This window comes from Leptonychotes weddellii, chromosome 3, assembly GCF_054177405.1.
Source record: "Leptonychotes weddellii isolate Sample4059 chromosome 3, ASM5417740v2, whole genome shotgun sequence".
In the NCBI taxonomy this organism is placed as follows: domain Eukaryota; kingdom Metazoa; phylum Chordata; class Mammalia; order Carnivora; family Phocidae; genus Leptonychotes; species Leptonychotes weddellii.
In genome coordinates this window covers 35,831,103-35,849,779 of record NC_138371.1, presented here as the reverse complement: position 1 = coordinate 35,849,779, position 18,677 = coordinate 35,831,103, and the positions used below count along the sequence as shown (strand labels likewise).

The window sequence follows — 18,677 nt, the reverse complement described above, 5'->3', positions numbered from 1 at the left end:
AAGGCAGACGCTTAACGACTGAGCCACCCAGGCACCCCAATAGCAATATTTTTGAGATAAATTGAATCATTAGGTTTTAAAATAGCAACAGAAATTGGTAACATCAGTTTTACTTTTTCCCCTCACAGTGTATACATACCAAATCACTATGATGTACACTTTAAATATCTTAGTTTTGTAAGTCAGTTTAACCTCAGTAGAGCTGAAATTTAAAAAAAAACATGCTCTGTTAGCAGTTCTGAAAATGAATACTTAAAAAGTTATACCATTCACTGACTTTTATCTGTAAGAAAGCCTTTAGAAGAAATATCTAAGAGGTCTCATAATGCCACAGGCACTTTATTTGTTCAGGAATAGGTTGACATGCTCAGTTAACAATTTTAGGCATTTAGCGCCTTACACTTGGGGCTGTTTATCTTTTCACCTGGCATACCACTTGTTTTCTTCTATTTTAGGACACTTTTTTTTTTTTAAGATTTATTTAGTTGAGAGAGACAGGCAGAGAGTATGCGAATGTGCATTTGAGTAAGGGGAGGGGCAAAGAGAGACAATCATCAAGCAGACTTCCCACCCAGGGAGTACCCTGAGATCATGACCCGACCTGAAACCAAGAGTCGGCAACTCAGCCGACTGACCCAGGTGCCCCATATTCCAGGAGACGCTTCTGATGATAAGATCTTATGCCCACACTCTAGTTACCTTGCTTATCATCCTCCCAGTATTTTATCCAGTATTACTGCTTTTACTTCAAATTATGAAAATCCTGGGGCTTTTTCTTTTCCAAATGTCAAATTATAGGTTTGAATATTTTTTTTAATTCTTACCACCTCCTTCTGGAATATTTGGGAGACAGAATTGTATTTTTTTTTTTTAAGTGATCTCTGCACGCAGTGTGGGGCTGGGACTTAAAGCCCAGAGGTCAAGAGTTGGATGCTCTACCACCTGTGCCAGCCAGACGCCCCCAGAATTGTATTTGTGTGTTTTGTATGATCCTTCTCCCCTTCTTCACTTTTGGTTGAGAATTCCAGATGTGGTATCTGGAATAATATATAGCACTGCCTTAAATTGATTAATGAATCTTAAAATTGTGAATATGAATTTTTTTGGTAAGTTGATGATTTACTTATTTTCCCCTTTATTCCCACCCCTTGCTTACCCTTTTTACCAGTCATCAAGAAAAGCAGCAGTTTTAAAACTAGGCCAAATAAGGACAGTTGAAGTGAGAATAGTCTTTAAGTGCTGTTTAACTTATTTTTTTCTAAGAAGTATTAATTACTTAAAGCTGTAATCTTTTTGAATGGTCTTGCCTTCTTTGCGAAGTTTAGAAACCTTCTCTTGGCCACTAGCAAATGGAGAAGGAATACAAATGTTATAGGGAAGGAAAATACTTTAGTTCTCTAACTTTTAAGGTCACTGTTGTGAAGCTTACTCATTTCGCAGTTAAAAAGTAACTTTGTTTCTGTACATTTGTTTTTGCTAGAGCTTTAAAATGTAGAGAATTAAACACGTTTAAGTATATACTCTGCTGTTGTTCCACAGTATAAGGACAGGTCGCATCTCATTGCTTGTTTAAAGTAGTTTATAAGAGAAAGCATAAAAATATAATCAATTTAAGAAAAAGTCAGATGACAGAGAGTCACAGGTTTTGAGCTGCTGGTGAATTAGTTTATTTTTACTAAACGTTAGGCATCTGGGTCTTGTTTCCTTCAGTTTACAAAGGACCCCTCGCTCCTTAATATGTTACTGCTGCTCCATTCTCTCACTATAGGATGTATCTTAACCCCTATAGGCATTTGAGTTTGTGGTCTTCGAGTTACCATGACATGTAATACTTTCTAGGCCACTGAGAACATCAGAATTCAATAGGAGGCTACTTATATTTAAGTGAAATAATATTTAGAGAACCACTTCAAAAATTGAAAGGTATTTTCTGTGTGTCTTCTAGGAGATTATAATCTCAAAATTTTAAAAAGCATTTTTAATTACTTAATTCAAGAAGTTTTTGTTATTCTTATTAATAGTCTCAGGGTGGACATGATCACAGTCATCAACATGCGCATGGGCATGGACATTCTCATGGACATGAATCTAAGAAGTTTTTGGAAGAATATGATGCTGTATTGAAAGGACTTGTTGCTCTAGGAGGCATTTACTTGTTATTTATCATTGAACACTGCATTAGAATGTTTAAGCACTACAAACAGCAAAGAGTAAGTATTTTTTAATGGCTTCTCCCATTTTCTGAGATAGAAAACTTAACAAAAAATCGTTTTCTGGCCACATGCTTAATTGTGATATTGGTATGTATTAAAGGAAACATTGACTTTGATCTTTGTCATTCTTTGTCATTACATTTGTCATTTATAATCAAGATACAGCATTCTTAGTTTTAGTTACTTTGTTGGATTTTTTTCTAGTTGACTTAAATAGGGTAGGAAAAGCTATTGGCCAATTTCTGTTTATTTCAAAAAACCAAAAATGTATAAATAGAGTTCCACTTAGGTCATATTTTCAAGTATAAGTGGCTTTCATTGTCCTGTTTTTCAAAGAAAATGTTTCACACAACACATTTCTTTATCAGAAATGCTAATGGTAGAAGCACTAGAGGTGAGAAGGATTTAGATTTGGGGGGCTTGTAGGAAGGAAATATAATGAAATGAAAGAAATGGTGATGAACCTCTTGGGAGATGATGTTGAGACTATTGATGAAATACCCTGCTTGTCGTGAGCTGTGTTTCATGGCACATTTGTGAGAATAAGATAAATATCTAAAATAATTTTTCCCCTAAGTAATTTCAGGGCTACTACCATTTACACCCTTCCCTTTTCACAGTGGTTTACATCTGTTTCTAAAGCTCTGTCTTGAGAACATCTCACTAACATGTTTGTGATACTAGTGCTGATTATCTTCAGTATACTCTGCTTAAGAGGAACAGTGTATTATGTCTAGAGAACATTTTTAAAAAGCTTATACAAAAAAGAGAACATTCTTAACTTTTTGCTGGTTCACTACAAATATTCAAAAAAAGAAGAAGAAATCTTTTTCCTCGAAGACAAAGGATAGTCATGATCATAATATATATACGGTCCACTCTTACAACCTTTATGTTATTTTTATGTATATATTTTGCTTGTGTATGTATGTGTTTTTTTTTCTTTGAGATAAAATATGGTTAATTTTTTTTAACTTTTTTTTATTATTTTATTATGTTATGTTAATCACCATACATTACATCATTAGTTTTTGATGTAGTGTTCCATGATTCATTGTTTGTGCATAACACCCAGTGCTCCATGCAGTACGTGCCCTCTTTAATACCCATCACCAGGCTAACCCTTCCCCCACCCCCTCCCCTCTAGAACCCTCAGTTTGTTTCTCAGAGTCCATAGTCTCTCATGGTTTGTCTCCCCCTCTGATTTCCCCCCAGAACAGAGCTCTAAACTGAGATTCAGGGGGAGTGATTCTAATTCTTGCCTAGGCACAGACTAGCTGTGAAACTATGACTCCTCTGTCATGGTTTCCAGTTGCTATCTAAATCTATGGGAAATAAACCTACTTTTTATCTGTATTTTCGTATCATACTCTAAATAGTATATTTAATTTTAATTGCCATGTTTTAGTCTGGACATCATCATATTTAATTGCCTCCAAAGAAAGGTGATCAAGATGATGTGCCAATAAATTATCATCTGAGGAATGGTAAAAGGAACTGGGAAGGATCAAAAGTGAAAGAAATCTAACAGTATTTGGTTTTTGAAAGCTGTGTGGAAAGATTGAATGGGTAAAGAAGAGAATAATGTGGGAGGGATGCCAAGGTGAGAGTGGTAGAAGGAAATGAGTCAGAAGAGGGGTGATGGGAGCTTGAACTAGAGTCATATCATAAAAAGGGTAAGAGAAGCTGACGAAGAGAATTCTTTCAATGAGAGAATAAGTTGATCATTGATGACAGGTAAGAAATACAGGAATTTTAGGGTCCATTGCAAAGGATATAGAGAAGTTTTGGAATTACTGTAAAGCCCTGATTTTCTTTAGTTTTGTGTACCTGTTAACACTGAGGCAGCAAATATTAATATATAATATGTATAAAATATTAGGGTCTGCATAACTTACAGATAAATATAAAATGTAGCCTTTCAAAATAAAGTTTTCTGTTTTTTATAATTTAATCTTGATCTCATTTTGAATTTAAATTTACTGACTAAATTAAACAGGTTTATTTTTGTAAACTATTAATGCAGGAGAATAGAGTCCCCTGTAGAACATGGTAGTTGTTTTGTAAATTCGAAATTGTGGGAAGTAAATAACTGTGAAAGGAGCCCCTAAATCTACTAGTAAGAAATTCTTTAAGTATATCAAAGAAAGGACTCTGGGCAGGTAAATCAGTATATCTTTTTTATGATAAATAGCATAATGAGTAACCAGAGATGAAAAAGTATATGGCATTTTTTGAAGAAAGAGAATTAGTGGTATTTGAATAGAACAGATATTGGACCATCTGTGTAGAAGAATCATTTATTGGAAGGAAGCTTTCATAGCATAAATTAATACATCAGATGCTGACTGGTTTCAGCAAGTTGAGGCTCTGAGGGTAATGATTTGGCAAGTTTTTAGAAAAGTAGACAATCAGAACCAAAGCAGTTGAACAGAATCCCAGCTGGTGTTTGCATTTTCTTAACACTTTTGTACTAGTGTTGGCTCTCCCCCCTCCGCCCCACCCCTCTTTTTCCCTTCTTTAACTCATGACTGCTGTTTTCTTTTCTTCTCTTTAAGTTGTCTCCATATTACTTTCTCTTGAACATTTGGTGTTTCCCCAGTTTCTGTTACTTACTGCTGTGAAGCAGAACAACCCACAGCGTAATGGCTTATAACAATAATTTAGTATTTCTCTTGATTCTGTGGTCTCCATCTCAGTGTAGTGCTCCTCCACATGGCCTCTCTTGAGGGTCTGTACTGAGTTTCTCCATAGCAGAGTGGCTAGCTTCCCTGAGCAAAAGCAGAAGGTGCCAGGCTTCTTGCAGACGGTCCCAGAACCAGCCCATCATCACTTTCTTGCATTCTGTTGATCAAAAGGGCAGACCTTATTTGCTGTCTTAAATTTACATAGATTGGAAATAGAAATTTAAGTTGGAAGAGTTGTCAGTGGTAGTTACGTAGTTACACTGATAAAAGAAGAAAGCAGACTATTGAAAGATAGGAAAATTCAAACCTAAACGATGAAATAAAATAATTAGGATATATTAATAATTGAGGATAGATTAGATGAGAAAGAAAACCTATCTTTATTGCAAAGCTGTGAAGAGTCAGTTACTGATAGGTCATTTTCATACATCACCTCATTTAATCCTAAGAATCTGTCATTTTTATTTTACAGATCAGTATTCTTTTTTTTTTTTTAAAGGATTTTATTTATTTATTTGAGAGAGAGAGAATGAGAGACAGAAAGCACGAGAGGGAAGAGGGTCAGAGGGAGAAGCAGACTCCCCGCTGAGCAGGGAGCCCGATGTGGGACTCGATCCCGGGACTCCAGGATCATGACCTGAGCCGCAGGCAGTCGCTTAACCAACTGAGCCACCCAGGCACCCCTACAGATCAGTATTCTTATGCCCACGTCTCACAGAAGTAAACTACAGATTTTGGGACTTTAATGCAAGTGTGACTCTGGCCATTATGTCACATGTAGGGAAATGTAAGATTGCATTCAACACAATGAAATTCAAAGGAATAAACTTTAGTTTTTTGGAACTTCCTATTCCCATACACTGTTAAATAAGGCAGATATTAAATATATTTCACATTTCACTCAGTTGCATATAATCTAGTATTGTGTACCCCATTCTGTACTTTGAAGTAGATGAATTGCACCTTTTAGTTGAAAATTGGGAAAAAGAAAACACGACATATAAATTTAGTTGGATATTTTATCTAGTTAGACCCCTTGATTAATTTCTAAAAACTTTTTCTCACTTTTTTCCTAAATAATTTACGAATAAAGTGTTAGTACCAGTTATCCCCATAGATGTTAACAAGTGAATATTGTTGCTAATTGTGGCTGCATATTTGATATTAATACCAGATTCTTTTCAGGGAAAACAGAAATGGTTTATGAAGCAGAGCACAGAAGAATCAACTATTGGAAGGAAGCTTTCAGATCATAAGTTAAATAATACACCAGATGCTGATTGGCTTCAGCTCAAGCCTCTTGCCGGTAGACAACAGTTCTGACTAAAGAGAAACTTTTTAAATATAAAAATTGAAATATTGCTTCTAAACTGTGTCTGTGTTTGAAATATCTTGTTTTTGTGGCTTTCCTAATATTAGTTTCTAACTTGTATTTTCTTAAATGTGAGTGTATCTTGTGATTTTGTTAGTGTTTCATTTATTTTAGCCTTATTTATACTGAAATGTGGGACTAATTATATCACAGGGCAAGGAACTTATTGCACTTTTACTTTACAGGGAAAAAAAAGAATGAAACAAAAGGCTTCGTAAGCAGTGTACTCATGTTATTTTTAGATCTTGGCAATACAAATTCTCTGTGCCCTCCATATGTGATTGGTTTCAAATGGAAGAGGGAGAGTGGTCTCCATACGAAAAATCTCTGCTCACCCATTCATCTTTTCTGTTGCCTGATAGATGTGATGAGGTAGCTTACAATTTTCAAGGAAACATAAAAAAATTTTTTAATCTAATTTTACCTTTTTTTGAACTTGTGTTTCCCTTGAGTATACGAATGATTTTCTGCAGAAAGGGGGCAGATGAGACTCTTAACTGTACTCTGCTCCAAAATACAATTTGAGAAGTAGTAGGCTCTTTGTCACATAATAAATAGCTTTTGAAAACTAGGTGAGAAGCCAACCTCAATTAACGAAAGTACTTGTCAGATGTTGTTATCACTTACATGGATTTCTGAACTTGCTTTTAGTATTGATCTGAGCAGCATTTTCAGATAGGTGGAGCATTGGAGGGTGCCAGTTATTTAAAGTTTGTCTTTGTTTTCTAGAGTGATAAGAGAAGGTTAGAGTGGGTAAACTTTAAGATTCCTTCTTTCCCTGAAAAATTACGGGTCCATTGTATTGTCCCGTAAATGCTGCAATAACTTTCTCCCCTTTGGTTTTCACCAGCTGTTTATGATGTACTCCTTAAGTTTCGGTGTCTTCATGCTTGCCTGTTCTTCTCACTTTGCCTGCTATTGAGCTCAGTGCTCTTATTTACTTCATGTGCTTCATCTTTTGGATGCTCAAAACCCCAGTTTGTTGTGTGTGCACATGCGTCTTTGTTTTATTTGCTTTTATACATTTACTTGGGACTTGTAAAAGACATTTACTTAAGGAATGTTTATTACACTGCTATTCTGCCTGGGTTTAAATTAGCAAAGAAGGGTTCACTTACGTGTTGATAAAGTATACCCTTTGCTGTTATAAACGTAGGAACTGATGACTCGGTTGTTTCTGAAGATCGACTTAATGAAACTGAACTGACAGATTTAGAAGGTCAACAGGAATCCCCTCCTAAAAATTACCTTTGTGTGGAAGAGGAGAAAACCATGGACCATTCTCACAGTGATGGACTACATACCATTCGTGAGCATGATCTCCATGCTGCTGCCCACAACCACCACGACGAGAGTAAAACTGTGCTGAGGAAGCACAACCATCAGCGGCATCACAAACATTCTCATCATTCTCATGGGCCCTGTCATTCTGGATCTGATCTCAAAGAAACAGGGATAGCTAATATAGCGTGGATGGTAATCATGGGGGATGGCATCCACAACTTCAGTGATGGGCTAGCAATCGGTAAGTGGGTGTGAAACTTGGTTTAAAATCCGTTGTTCTTTAAGATCATTTTCCTTTGTCCACAGTTTCAGTACTAACATTATGAATTAGAATACATAAGATTAACTTTTGGAGGTTAACAAGTATACTGCTGTGTTTTACTCTAGTCATTTAATTTTTTTTCCCCAGAGGCTGTGTTAGTGTTTTTGATGAATTTATTTGGGGCATAGAGGTGTAATTTTACTGGATTTTCCTTTGAACATAAAATGTCTATAATATAATACAATATGTCTTTAATAACATTTCAAGGCATAGTCACCATATGAAAAAAGCTACCTTAACATTTTATTTTCAAATACATTTATAGGACCCTGAATGTATAATTTCAGTCCTAGGTTTAATAATTTTTTTTTGTCTTTGAAAAGGTGAAGAAAAATTTACATGTTAAAAACCAATTGTACCAAATTCAAATACTATATTAGAGCCTTGCTAATGTAAACTGATATTACCAGTTAAGGAGAATATTAAACGTGATTAATACATGATTTTCTTTTCCTGACTTGACTCAGAAGTAGGCTTTGATTTCTTTCAGAAAGGAGAGGCCATATTTTTGAATTTACCATAGCTGTCAATGTTAAAGAATAAACAATTTTACTAGGAGAATCAAATGCATTTATACCTCTGATACTCAGTCCTCCAGACCATCAGACAAATAATACTTTGTAGCACTTATGCTCTATACCCAGAGAAGTTCAGATAAGGATAGTAGCCATTTAGCTATCTTTAAATATTTAAATGGGAGAGCAAATAAAATCGTAGGTTTACAGAACTTAAAATTTAGCATCAGACTTGCACTCAGAGACTGAAATGCTGAAAACCATTACTACTCCCAAGCTTTTAGTGAGTTAGAAGGCTACCCTAATGGAGGATTTAATTTCTCAGGGAATACTTCCTTCATTGAGTAGGTCTTTTCTCTGGTTGTCATATACCTATTGTACTTCACTATATATTCAAAACGTATAGTGTAAGATAAGTGTGAGTCACTCACATATTATGAAATTAATTTAGGTAGACAAAAGAGGCTGTACCTGTCATTATTAATGAAAATGGAAAAAGCAGAAGTAAACGTCACTTGATTTTCTTTCTACCCCCAACCTCAGGAGCAGCTTTCAGTGCTGGATTGACGGGAGGAATCAGTACTTCTATAGCTGTCTTCTGTCATGAGCTGCCACATGAGTTAGGTAATATATAACCTTAAGAATTTCACCAGATTTCGTCAAATCTAAGACTTCTTCAATTATAAATGTGTCTAAATTTTGGAGAGGTTAAACATAAAAATGGCTGATGGCAAGTATAAATGTCATCATTCTCTTACTATATAATTTGTGTTATACGTGCCTAAAAATGTACATTGTTTTATGTGTATGTATTTTTAATTTATATAAACAGTATCATGTTATATCCCATTCTGTTCCTTACCTTATGTTACTAATCATTACGCTTTTAAACTCCATCCAGGTTATCATGAGTTAATTTAATATGTTGCTTTTACCCAGTACTCAAGAGTTATGCAGTTACTACATTTTACATATTTAGCACCTAGTACTGGATACACCATGCCTTTAATGTCCTGTCATCACAGATAATGATGCATTTAACATCTGTAGACTTAGTGCCTATAGGCTGTTCTGAGAACATCGTTTGGGCATCTACCCAGGAACAGAATTGATGGGTCCCAGGATATACATGCCTAAGAAGTGCCACATTATTATCCGCAATGGTCATACTAGTATAATTTCTAACCAGCAATACCTGAGAGTTCCTGTGTTTCCACATCCCTGCCAAGATTTGACATTAAGTTCATTAAGTTTTGTCAATTTGATAGGTGTAAAATGATCATTTTTTGTTGTTCTAGTTAGCACTTACTGATCTACCAATGATTTTTTATTCTTTTAGTCTCTTCATGTGTTTGGGTTTTTTTCTATAAATTGAAAAACATTAGATGTGAACATGCATTCATCATATAGAAAATATGCAAGGGTTGTGGAGATGACATTAATTTGAAAGAAAAAAAGAACTCCATCTTTTAAGTACTGAAGGAATTTCTTTTAGTGGAATCTCAAGGAGTACTCAAGGAATCTCTTGCTAGATTATTTTTCTTAAATTTATCTGACTATGAAACATCTATCATTTGACTGTGTTTTTGTTGGTAGTAGTAGCCTTATTTGCTTACTTTGAATAGAGTTTATGTATATAATTTGCTTAGAAAATTATTAACTCCTCACAAAAAGCAGAACGATCTATTAGTGCTTACTTGGTGCTGATTCTTTAAGCCTCGATTCCATACTTAGAGTTTTGTTCTTTTGCCAGCCTTGGGCATGTGGTCTTATATCTTGGTTCATGCCCCATCATCCTTTACCCTGACTAAACCATCATTGCCTTTATTGTCTTTTGCTTGAACAATTTCCATAGTGTTTATATCTAGTTTCATTCTGTTCTAGTCCATCTCATATACCTTATCCTAGATATATCTTCTCAGATGTGACTTGCTCATGTAATCAGAATCTTTCAGTTGCTTCCCTTATGTATAGAGTTAGAAGCTGAGATTCATTAGTCCTACTTTAGGTGACCTTCATTTCTGCCTACCTTTTTAGCCTTACTCATTGTACTTGCTGTTGCATGTTTTCCACTTCACCCAAACACAATTCACCAAATATACTGTGGGTGCCTGAGCCTGTTTCTTTGCTTATACCATTCTCCTCCTTGGCTTGTCCTGCTACTTGCGTCCATAGTTAATTATGTTAAGAGTATTTTTTTTCCCCTCTAACTTCAGGACTGCCCTCTGGTCCCATGCATTGGATTACTTTTTCCTCTGAACTTTATCATTTACTTTCAGTAGGTCTTTCTTTTGGTACTTAGTATATATCCATCTTAGATGTCCTCTTTCTTAATATGTAGGCTCTTTGTGTGCAGATACTGTATCTTATACCCTTCTTTTAACTGCTTTCCTGTGTTTTAGAGAGTAATCTGCCAAATACTTCTTGCAATTCCATAGCAATACATCAGGGCTGTCAGTTTTTATATGTAACATATTGCCTAATAATTTTAGCCTTCCATTTTTCTTTTGAACTTGCTTAGAAATAGACTTGGATAGTCCTATACCCACATCCACAGTATACTGGGAAAACCTTCAACTTCCCTTCCTACTCACTTCCTGCTCCCTAAATGGAATACGTCATGCCACTTCATGATTATTGACAGCAGGGAGTCTGGAGATTAGGGATGGTTGCCTTCCTACCACTTACTCCTTTTTCTGTCTGTAGTTTCTCGTTGAAAGTGACACACAAGGAATGATAGCCACATGTAAAACAAATGCAGGACAGGTCTTAATGGCTAGGTAAGGCCTTGATCCCCATTGCAGAGCTCTTGTAAAAGCTGGATTATAGAACTCTGCTTGGGCCAGGACTCCTCAATGAGACATTAGAGCACAAATCTCTACCTATTTTATCCCACAAACCAGAAGTTGAAATGTTACTATTGCTATGAGAGGAAACAACAATTTAAAGTATATTGAGGAAAAAAAAAAATAAAGTATATTGAGGACCCTGAGATCATAACCCTAGCCTAAATCAAGAGTTGGTCACTTTAACCAACCCAACTACCTAGGCGCCCCATTAATAAAAATTTAAAAATACATGTTTCCCCTGGTATCCAAAAGTAGTGTTCCTATTGAAACCTTTTGTAAGCTGAAATGGCTTAAAGCTAAGAAACTCTTACTATTAATTTATATGGAGAAGTTCTTGAGCATTCCCGGACTCAAAAAATAACCTCTCTTAGGCTTTTTGATACCTTAGGATACATCTTGCTGATGGGTGCACAAACTAGAGATAAAGCATAGATGGTCACAAAGTTCAGAGCTATGTAGGCTTGCTGCTGAGATGCTGAGTCTGTTTCCTGGGCAAGGAGCTGGGTGGTGCCACTCTGGCTGCTCAGGGTGCACACTGCCTCCGTAGTGACTCACTGCAAAACAAAGGCTAGTTTCACGTTTTGCCTTTTTTCATAAAAGCGAAAATCCTCTCCGGATTCTTTTTTTTTTGGTTAGGGAAAACAGGTCTTTTCTAGGGAAAAGTAGGTCTTTAATAAAAGTGAAGTGACTGGAATGTGAACTTTGGAAAAGTGAGGGTTACCTCTATAAGACTTATAGAAGAAAACATAGGAGAAAATCTTTGTGTTATGGGTTAGGCAAGTTATTCTTAGACACAGCACCAAAAGCATGATCCATTAAGGAAAAAGGTAATAAAATGGACTTCATAAAGATTAAAAAGTCTACACAAAAGAGACCTTTATTAAAAGAATGAAAAGACAAGGTAAGGACTGTGAAGAAATATTTGGAAAATATTCCAAAAGACAAAACACTTTTAGGGAAGGATGTAAGGAGAGTAGTATTACATGGAAACTGGAGAATGGCAATCTAGAAGCCATTGATAGATAACCTTCTAGCACTAATTTTTCTTTAACATCTTCCTATCTGTTATAAATTAGGACCTTGTAACCATAAGAGTTAAGGAAGAAAAGATCATGTACTATTAGTCATGTACGATTAAGATCCTCTTTTTTTAGAGGTCGTTTATGTACATATGTGTAAGTAATCTCTACACCCAGCATGGGGCTCAAACTAGATCAAGAGTCACGTGCTCTTCCAGCTGAGCCAGCCAGGTGCCCCTAAGATGGCTTTTTAAGGGAAAGAAATGCCCCCATATTCTACATAATACCTTGCACTGCTAAGTGTTCAATGATTGGATGTTTCTACATTTAGTAACTAAAACAAAAAAGTTTGTTACAATTAGTTGAAATACTGATTTTGACCTTTTAGCTTTAAGACAATTATTTCTAGCAGTATTTGTTTTTCTAGTAAAGTTTCTGAGCAATATTTAACCCTTTTTAAATTTTTTTTTTTTGAGATTTTTATTTATTTGAGAGAGAGAGATTGAGAGAACAAGTGGGAGGAGGGGCAGAGGGAGCAGACTCCCTGCGGAGCAAGAGCCCATTGCGGAACTCGATCCCAGGACCCTGGGATCATGACCTGAGCCGAAGGCGGAAGCTTAACCGACTGAGCCACCCAGGCACCCCTTAACCCTTTTTTTTCTAGTGGTCCAACTATAGACACATGAGTGAGAATGTCTCTAATTTTACATTTTTAGGATTTTTAGAATTAAGTTTTAATTTTTTTCTGGAAAAAATAAAACATAAATGTAAAAAGCGTACAGTATATTTAAAGAGTCTGTTTTTTCTTAGGCCATTTCCCTTTGGAAATAGGGCAGAGATCAGAGAGGAGAGCTTTAATTGTTGCTCACAGAAAGAGCAGTGACCAAGTCTTTTTTTCTATTATGTTTGATTTTTTTAAAAAAAATTTTACATTTCACATTCTACCGAATATTGACCTTTTTGATGTACAGTTCAATTTTAACATGTGTAGAGATTTCTGTAAGCCACCACTGCCAGCAGGATCCAGAACAGTTCCGTCATCCCAACAGTTCCCTTCCTGCAGTCCCCTTGTAGTCACGCCCCTTTCCACCCCTGCTTCAGGCAGCCTTGCCATGTTCTTCATCACTACAGTGTTATCTTTTTGAGATACCATATAAATGGAATCATATATACCTTTCAGACTTTGAGCATCATGCCTGTGAGAGTCACTCAAATTTTGCACATACTAGGTTTAATTTAATGAATAAATTTTTATAAAATATCAGTTATTAAAGGCATATCTTTTAATATCAATTCTCAATTTTGTTTATTTTTTTCCCTAAATTGTACATAAAATCCTGTGGTTATAAAACTCTCACATTGTGTCTTTACTGCAGGTGATTTTGCGGTTCTTCTAAAAGCGGGCATGACCGTGAAGCAAGCAATCGTCTACAACCTCCTCTCTGCCATGATGGCTTACATAGGCATGCTGATAGGCACAGCGGTCGGTCAGTACGCCAATAACATCACACTTTGGATCTTTGCAATCACTGCAGGCATGTTCCTTTACGTAGCCTTGGTGGATATGGTAAGATGTTTTATATTTTTGTTAATACCTGTAAATAGAATGCACCTTCCAAAAAGGGAAGGAATCTTTGGATGTAGTTTGAGAGACTATTTTTTTATTTTACTTATTTATTTTTTTTAAAGATTTTATTTATTTGCGAGAGAGAGAATGAGAGACAGAGAGCATGAGAGGGAGGAGGGTCAGAGGGAGAAGCAGGCTCCTCGCTGAGCAGGGAGCCCGACGCGGGACTCGATCCCGGGACTCCAGGATCATGACCTGAGCCGAAGGCAGTCGCTTAACCGACTGAGCCACCTAGGCACCCTGAGAGACTATTTTAAAAAATATGTGCCCCATTTTAAAACATGATATCCTAAATAGCCTATTAGAGAAGGACAATTAAGTGGGAGAAGGACAATTGGAAATCAGTTGAGATGCTGAGAATTTTTGACTAAAGGATATTACTATTCAAAGTAATCCAGTATTCAGAGGTAATTATCATACTATGAAGATTTTGTAATATTAGGGTGTAAGTATTTTGTTGTGGTTAATAAAGTAATTCTTTGAGCTTGTTTTATGGCAAACAAGAGATACTATAGCTCTTAGGTAAGCCAGTCTTCTGCAGAAAATGGTGCATATTCCTAGGGATTTATGTAAATTTCCTTATTTCTAACTTTAAAGTTAACAAATCTAAACACTAGCAAATAGTTTTATTTTATTTTTACCTTAATATCTTAAGTATGTTAGGCAGTGTATTTGCAGAACTAGTAGTTTCATTACTTTTTAACTTAGATATTATGTTCACTTTTCTTTCTGGTAGGATTTGTTAGTCTCATTTCAAAATTATGTAACCTAAATTTTTAATCACAGAATTACTGCCTACTTATAATAGTTTAGAAAATATCAATAAAAAATAAAAACTATTTACATTCTGTACCTAGAGTTGGCCATTTCCTTGTTTTTTCTTAGACTCTAACACCTCATTTCCTGTCCCCGTGCTCAGCTGATGACCTTTCTCCTATTTCATGGAGAATACTGAAGCCATCAAGACAACTTCCCATGGGTTCCCATCACCGTTTCTATTCCTCTCCTTGTATCTGTCCATTTACCCTCTTTCCTATTACAGTGAAGAAATCTGTGTTCCTCACTGAGTCCAACTCCTTAAAGCCATGTCCTGGAACTTGTCCCCTTTCACTAACTTCCTAAAATTCTCCACTTTCTTCTGTCGCTCATTTTTCTCTCTCTGCTGGATCATTTCTTTGAACATATAAACCTCCTGTACGTCTCACTTAAAAAAGTAGGAGAGGGGCTTTCTTGAACTCCAGTTTCCATTTTAGTCCTCAACCACCATTTTCTTTCTTGTATAGCAAATTACTCTTTCTTATTTTCTAATTCTCTTCTTTCTTGAGTCTGGCCTCATCAGGTATTCTCCCTCACTGCTCTGCCAGAGTGCTTTGGCCAAATCTGCCATTGACCACGACGTTGCTGAGTCCATGGTCATTTACCCCGTCCATCTTCATTTCACTGGCAGCAGCATTTGGCAGTAGCCTAGTCTCTTCTCTTTGAAATGCTTTCGTGTCGGTTGGCCTCTATGCCACCAGTGGTTGCTGGCTTTCTCACCTTTCTTTCTCGGTTTGTTTTCTGGTTCTCTCCTTCTCCCTTACCTATAAATGTTGGTGAAAGCCCTCTAGGTAATCTCATTTAGTCTCATGACTTTAAATATTTAATGGCTGATAATTCCTACATTTACATCTTTAGCCCAGACCTTTTCCTTAACTCCAGGTCAGTCTGCTTCCTGCTTCCCTGAGTGTCTGAAAGGAATTACAAGCTGAGTATGTTTAGAGCCTAGCTCTTGAGATTGCCAGTCTTAACTCGTTGGACCAGCAACTCCTGTAGGATTCTCTGTCTTATAAATGAAGATTCCATTCTTCTAGTTGCTCAGATCCAAACCCTGATTATTATTCCTCTTTGACTCAACTCTCTCTGTCCCCCCCACCTCTGGCTCATTATAAGTCCTGGGAGGGCTCTACCTCCTAACCACCTCTCTTGCCACCATCTTCTTCTCTTAACTTTCTCCCCGCTTCTGTTGTTGCCCTATCCACAACATTGAGTCAACAGTCATGTCACTTGGGTGCTTCAAACTCTTCAGTGGCTCCTTGTGAATTTCCTCTCCCTCCCCTTAGCCCTCCCTAATTTCTCTCTTTACCTCATCTCCCCCTTTCCCCCCGGAGGCACACACTGCCTCAGGGGCCTGGCTCTTGCTAGCTCCCTCTCTCCTCATGAGGCTTCCCATCTAAAATTTCAATTTCTACCCCAACATTTTACATCTTCTATCCCTACTTCATTTTTTTTTCTCCTTTGCACTTGGATCTTGATCTATTAATAACACACTAAACATTTTACTTATTTATTGAGCTCATTGTGTGCCCCACATGGATGTCCGTTCTGGGAGGGCAAGCTTTTCTGGTAGTATTTCATTTACTACTAGAGAAGTAATTTACAATTAATTGAATGAAAAATAAATGAGCTAATTCTTATGCTAGGAAGCTAAAGATGTAAAAAGAACAAAGGTAATCTTTACAGTAAGGATTAATAGTCTAATGAAGAAGAAAAGTAGCCATTAATTAGAATTCTTTTGATAACGGGTTACGATAGAGTGGTGCACCATGTTTGTGGAACTGTGGAGAGGGGCTGGCTAAAAAATGGGGGAAATAAATTAGGGAAATTTTTCTGGAATGGGAGATCTGAGCTGAGCTGTAAAAACTATAGAAGAGTTTATTAGAAGCAAGAGGAAAGGGCATATGAGAAAGCAGAGTAATGAATAGCATCATTCCTTTAACCAGTGAGTCTGTTCCTGGAACTATATCCTGAGAAAATAACCTAACATGAGTATTGCTAAGAAAACAAGCAAGCAAACAAAAGTAAAGCTGTATTAAAGTATTTTTACAGTAGCATTTATAATGTTATAATTACATTGGAAACACCCTAGATATCCAAGAAGAAAAACTACCCACGTATATTTTAGGATTTTAATGGCACTGAAATTATTTTTTTTCTCATATTAAATGGAAAAAATGGATTAAGAAATTACATCCATAGTCATCAGGTAGATGTTGGCCAGATCGTGACAGTCACACAAAGTGTAGTGCTATAAAAAATGAGAATTTATCTTGTAAATTTTGAGGAGCCATTACAAGGTTTAAGCAACAATGACATGCTCATATTTTTGTTTTAGAAAGACCACTTTGACTATAGAGAGGAGGTGTTCATTCATTTACAGTCATTCATGTGATAGCAACAGTATCAGAAGTTTTAGTTTGAGATATCTTTAGGACATCCAGGTGGAAGTATCCACCTGGTTTTAAGGGCTTTGCATAGCAACTATTTTATCAACCAGCTTGGAAGCACTGTTGCATTTTAACAGGTATGATCGTACCAGTAGGTACGGCTGGCTCTTCGCTGTGGTTACGATCAACAAATACGGGTGTGGGCATTCAGGATAGAATTGAATGGGGGAAGGCATAGTGCCTCTTCTGGCTGGTATGTACATATATCTAGAGGGGGTATATCTGTGAAACATCCTGTATGTGTTATCTATGCTTCAGTGTTAAGGAAAGCCAGATTTAAAAGTTTTTGTCATAATGAAAACTTGAGGAAAGGAGAAGATAAAATAGTCTTCTTACTAGAACCACAGGTAGGAGGTTGCCAGGTTTAGTTTTAATCCATTAATCAGAGGTTAGCAAACTTTCTGTAAAGGGACAGATAGTACATACTTAGGCTTTGTAGCCCATGTAGTCTCTATCACAGTCAGTCAGCTCTGCTGTCTATAGTCCTTTCTGTCACAATTACTTAACTCTGCTCGAAAGAACAGGAGCTTCCATTAGCCGTTATGTATTACTGCCATAGACTTTGGAACAAAATAGATGGCAGCATGAAGTGGTTCTTAAATAGGACCCTCAGGAGATTGTTAAATGTACTGTAACGAATGTCAGAATATGGTAGTTGGATTAGTTGTACTCATTATTTAATAATGAACAATAGTGTTTTCTCCTAGGCAGGCGTTATGTTCTTAATACTACACTTTTCCCCTCTGAACCGAAAGGCACCAAGATATTGTTTGGAGTAAAGCTTAGTGTCTAAGAGAGTAGCATATCAGTGTCATCTTTTTGATGATTGCAAGCTTGAAAATTGCAATACACAGGAAACAAGAAAATGAAACGTGGAAGTAGCAGTTCTTTCACAATTTTGATTAGATATGGGTGGAAAGACTTTATGCTTTTAATAATGCACATTCATTTCTTTAACAAATCTTATTTACTTAAATTAAGACTTAAGTTTTACACTTTGAACTATGCATTATTCTTAAATGTAATAGTATATGCTTATGCTTTAGAAATTGAACTATAAACTTCAATGAACTGTGCTTTTAAAGGTGTTGGAAACATGCAGGTTTTTGAAATTGTATCACAATTAAGAGAAAGAGAGGACCCTGTGAAGGCAGGGTGCACCACTTGGTGGTGGTCCGGCTGGATAGCTTTGAGAGACTGTTTTCTCTATTATTGCAAGGAAAACAACAGCTCAAGGGCATAGAGACAACCAATTAGGAATCGTCTGTAAATGTCTGTCCTTGCTCTCATGTGCAGCTGGATATGAGAATTTTAAATGGAAAGGGTAAAGAAATGAAAAGTCTTGAATTAGGTATCCCCCCAAAGAATCTTATGTTTTCAGCGCTTTTAAGATCAGTAAATGTGGTGGTCTTTCCTGGAGAGTTTTATTGGCAATAATAAATTGTCTTATACTTCAACATAAAGCAAATGACAAGGTCAGTGGACGGTAACTTTAGAAAATGGCTAATGCATATATTTGCATTTGT

General features: G+C 36.4%; 1 protein-coding gene across 3 annotated transcripts in view; it reads left to right on the top strand.

Moving 5' to 3' along the window:
- The window catches only part of SLC39A10 (solute carrier family 39 member 10), a 129,022-nt gene that overhangs the window by 107,354 nt on the left and 2,991 nt on the right, over positions 1–18,677 (top strand). For all 3 annotated transcript variants that reach the window (XM_081813953.1, XM_081813952.1, XM_081813954.1), the window contains 5 exons: positions 2,022–2,210; positions 6,086–6,206; positions 7,429–7,797; positions 8,937–9,017; positions 13,638–13,828. In XM_081813953.1, coding sequence (XP_081670079.1) covers positions 2,022–2,210; positions 6,086–6,206; positions 7,429–7,797; positions 8,937–9,017; positions 13,638–13,828 — 951 coding nt within the window. The remainder of the gene's footprint in view (positions 1–2,021; positions 2,211–6,085; positions 6,207–7,428; positions 7,798–8,936; positions 9,018–13,637; positions 13,829–18,677) is intronic.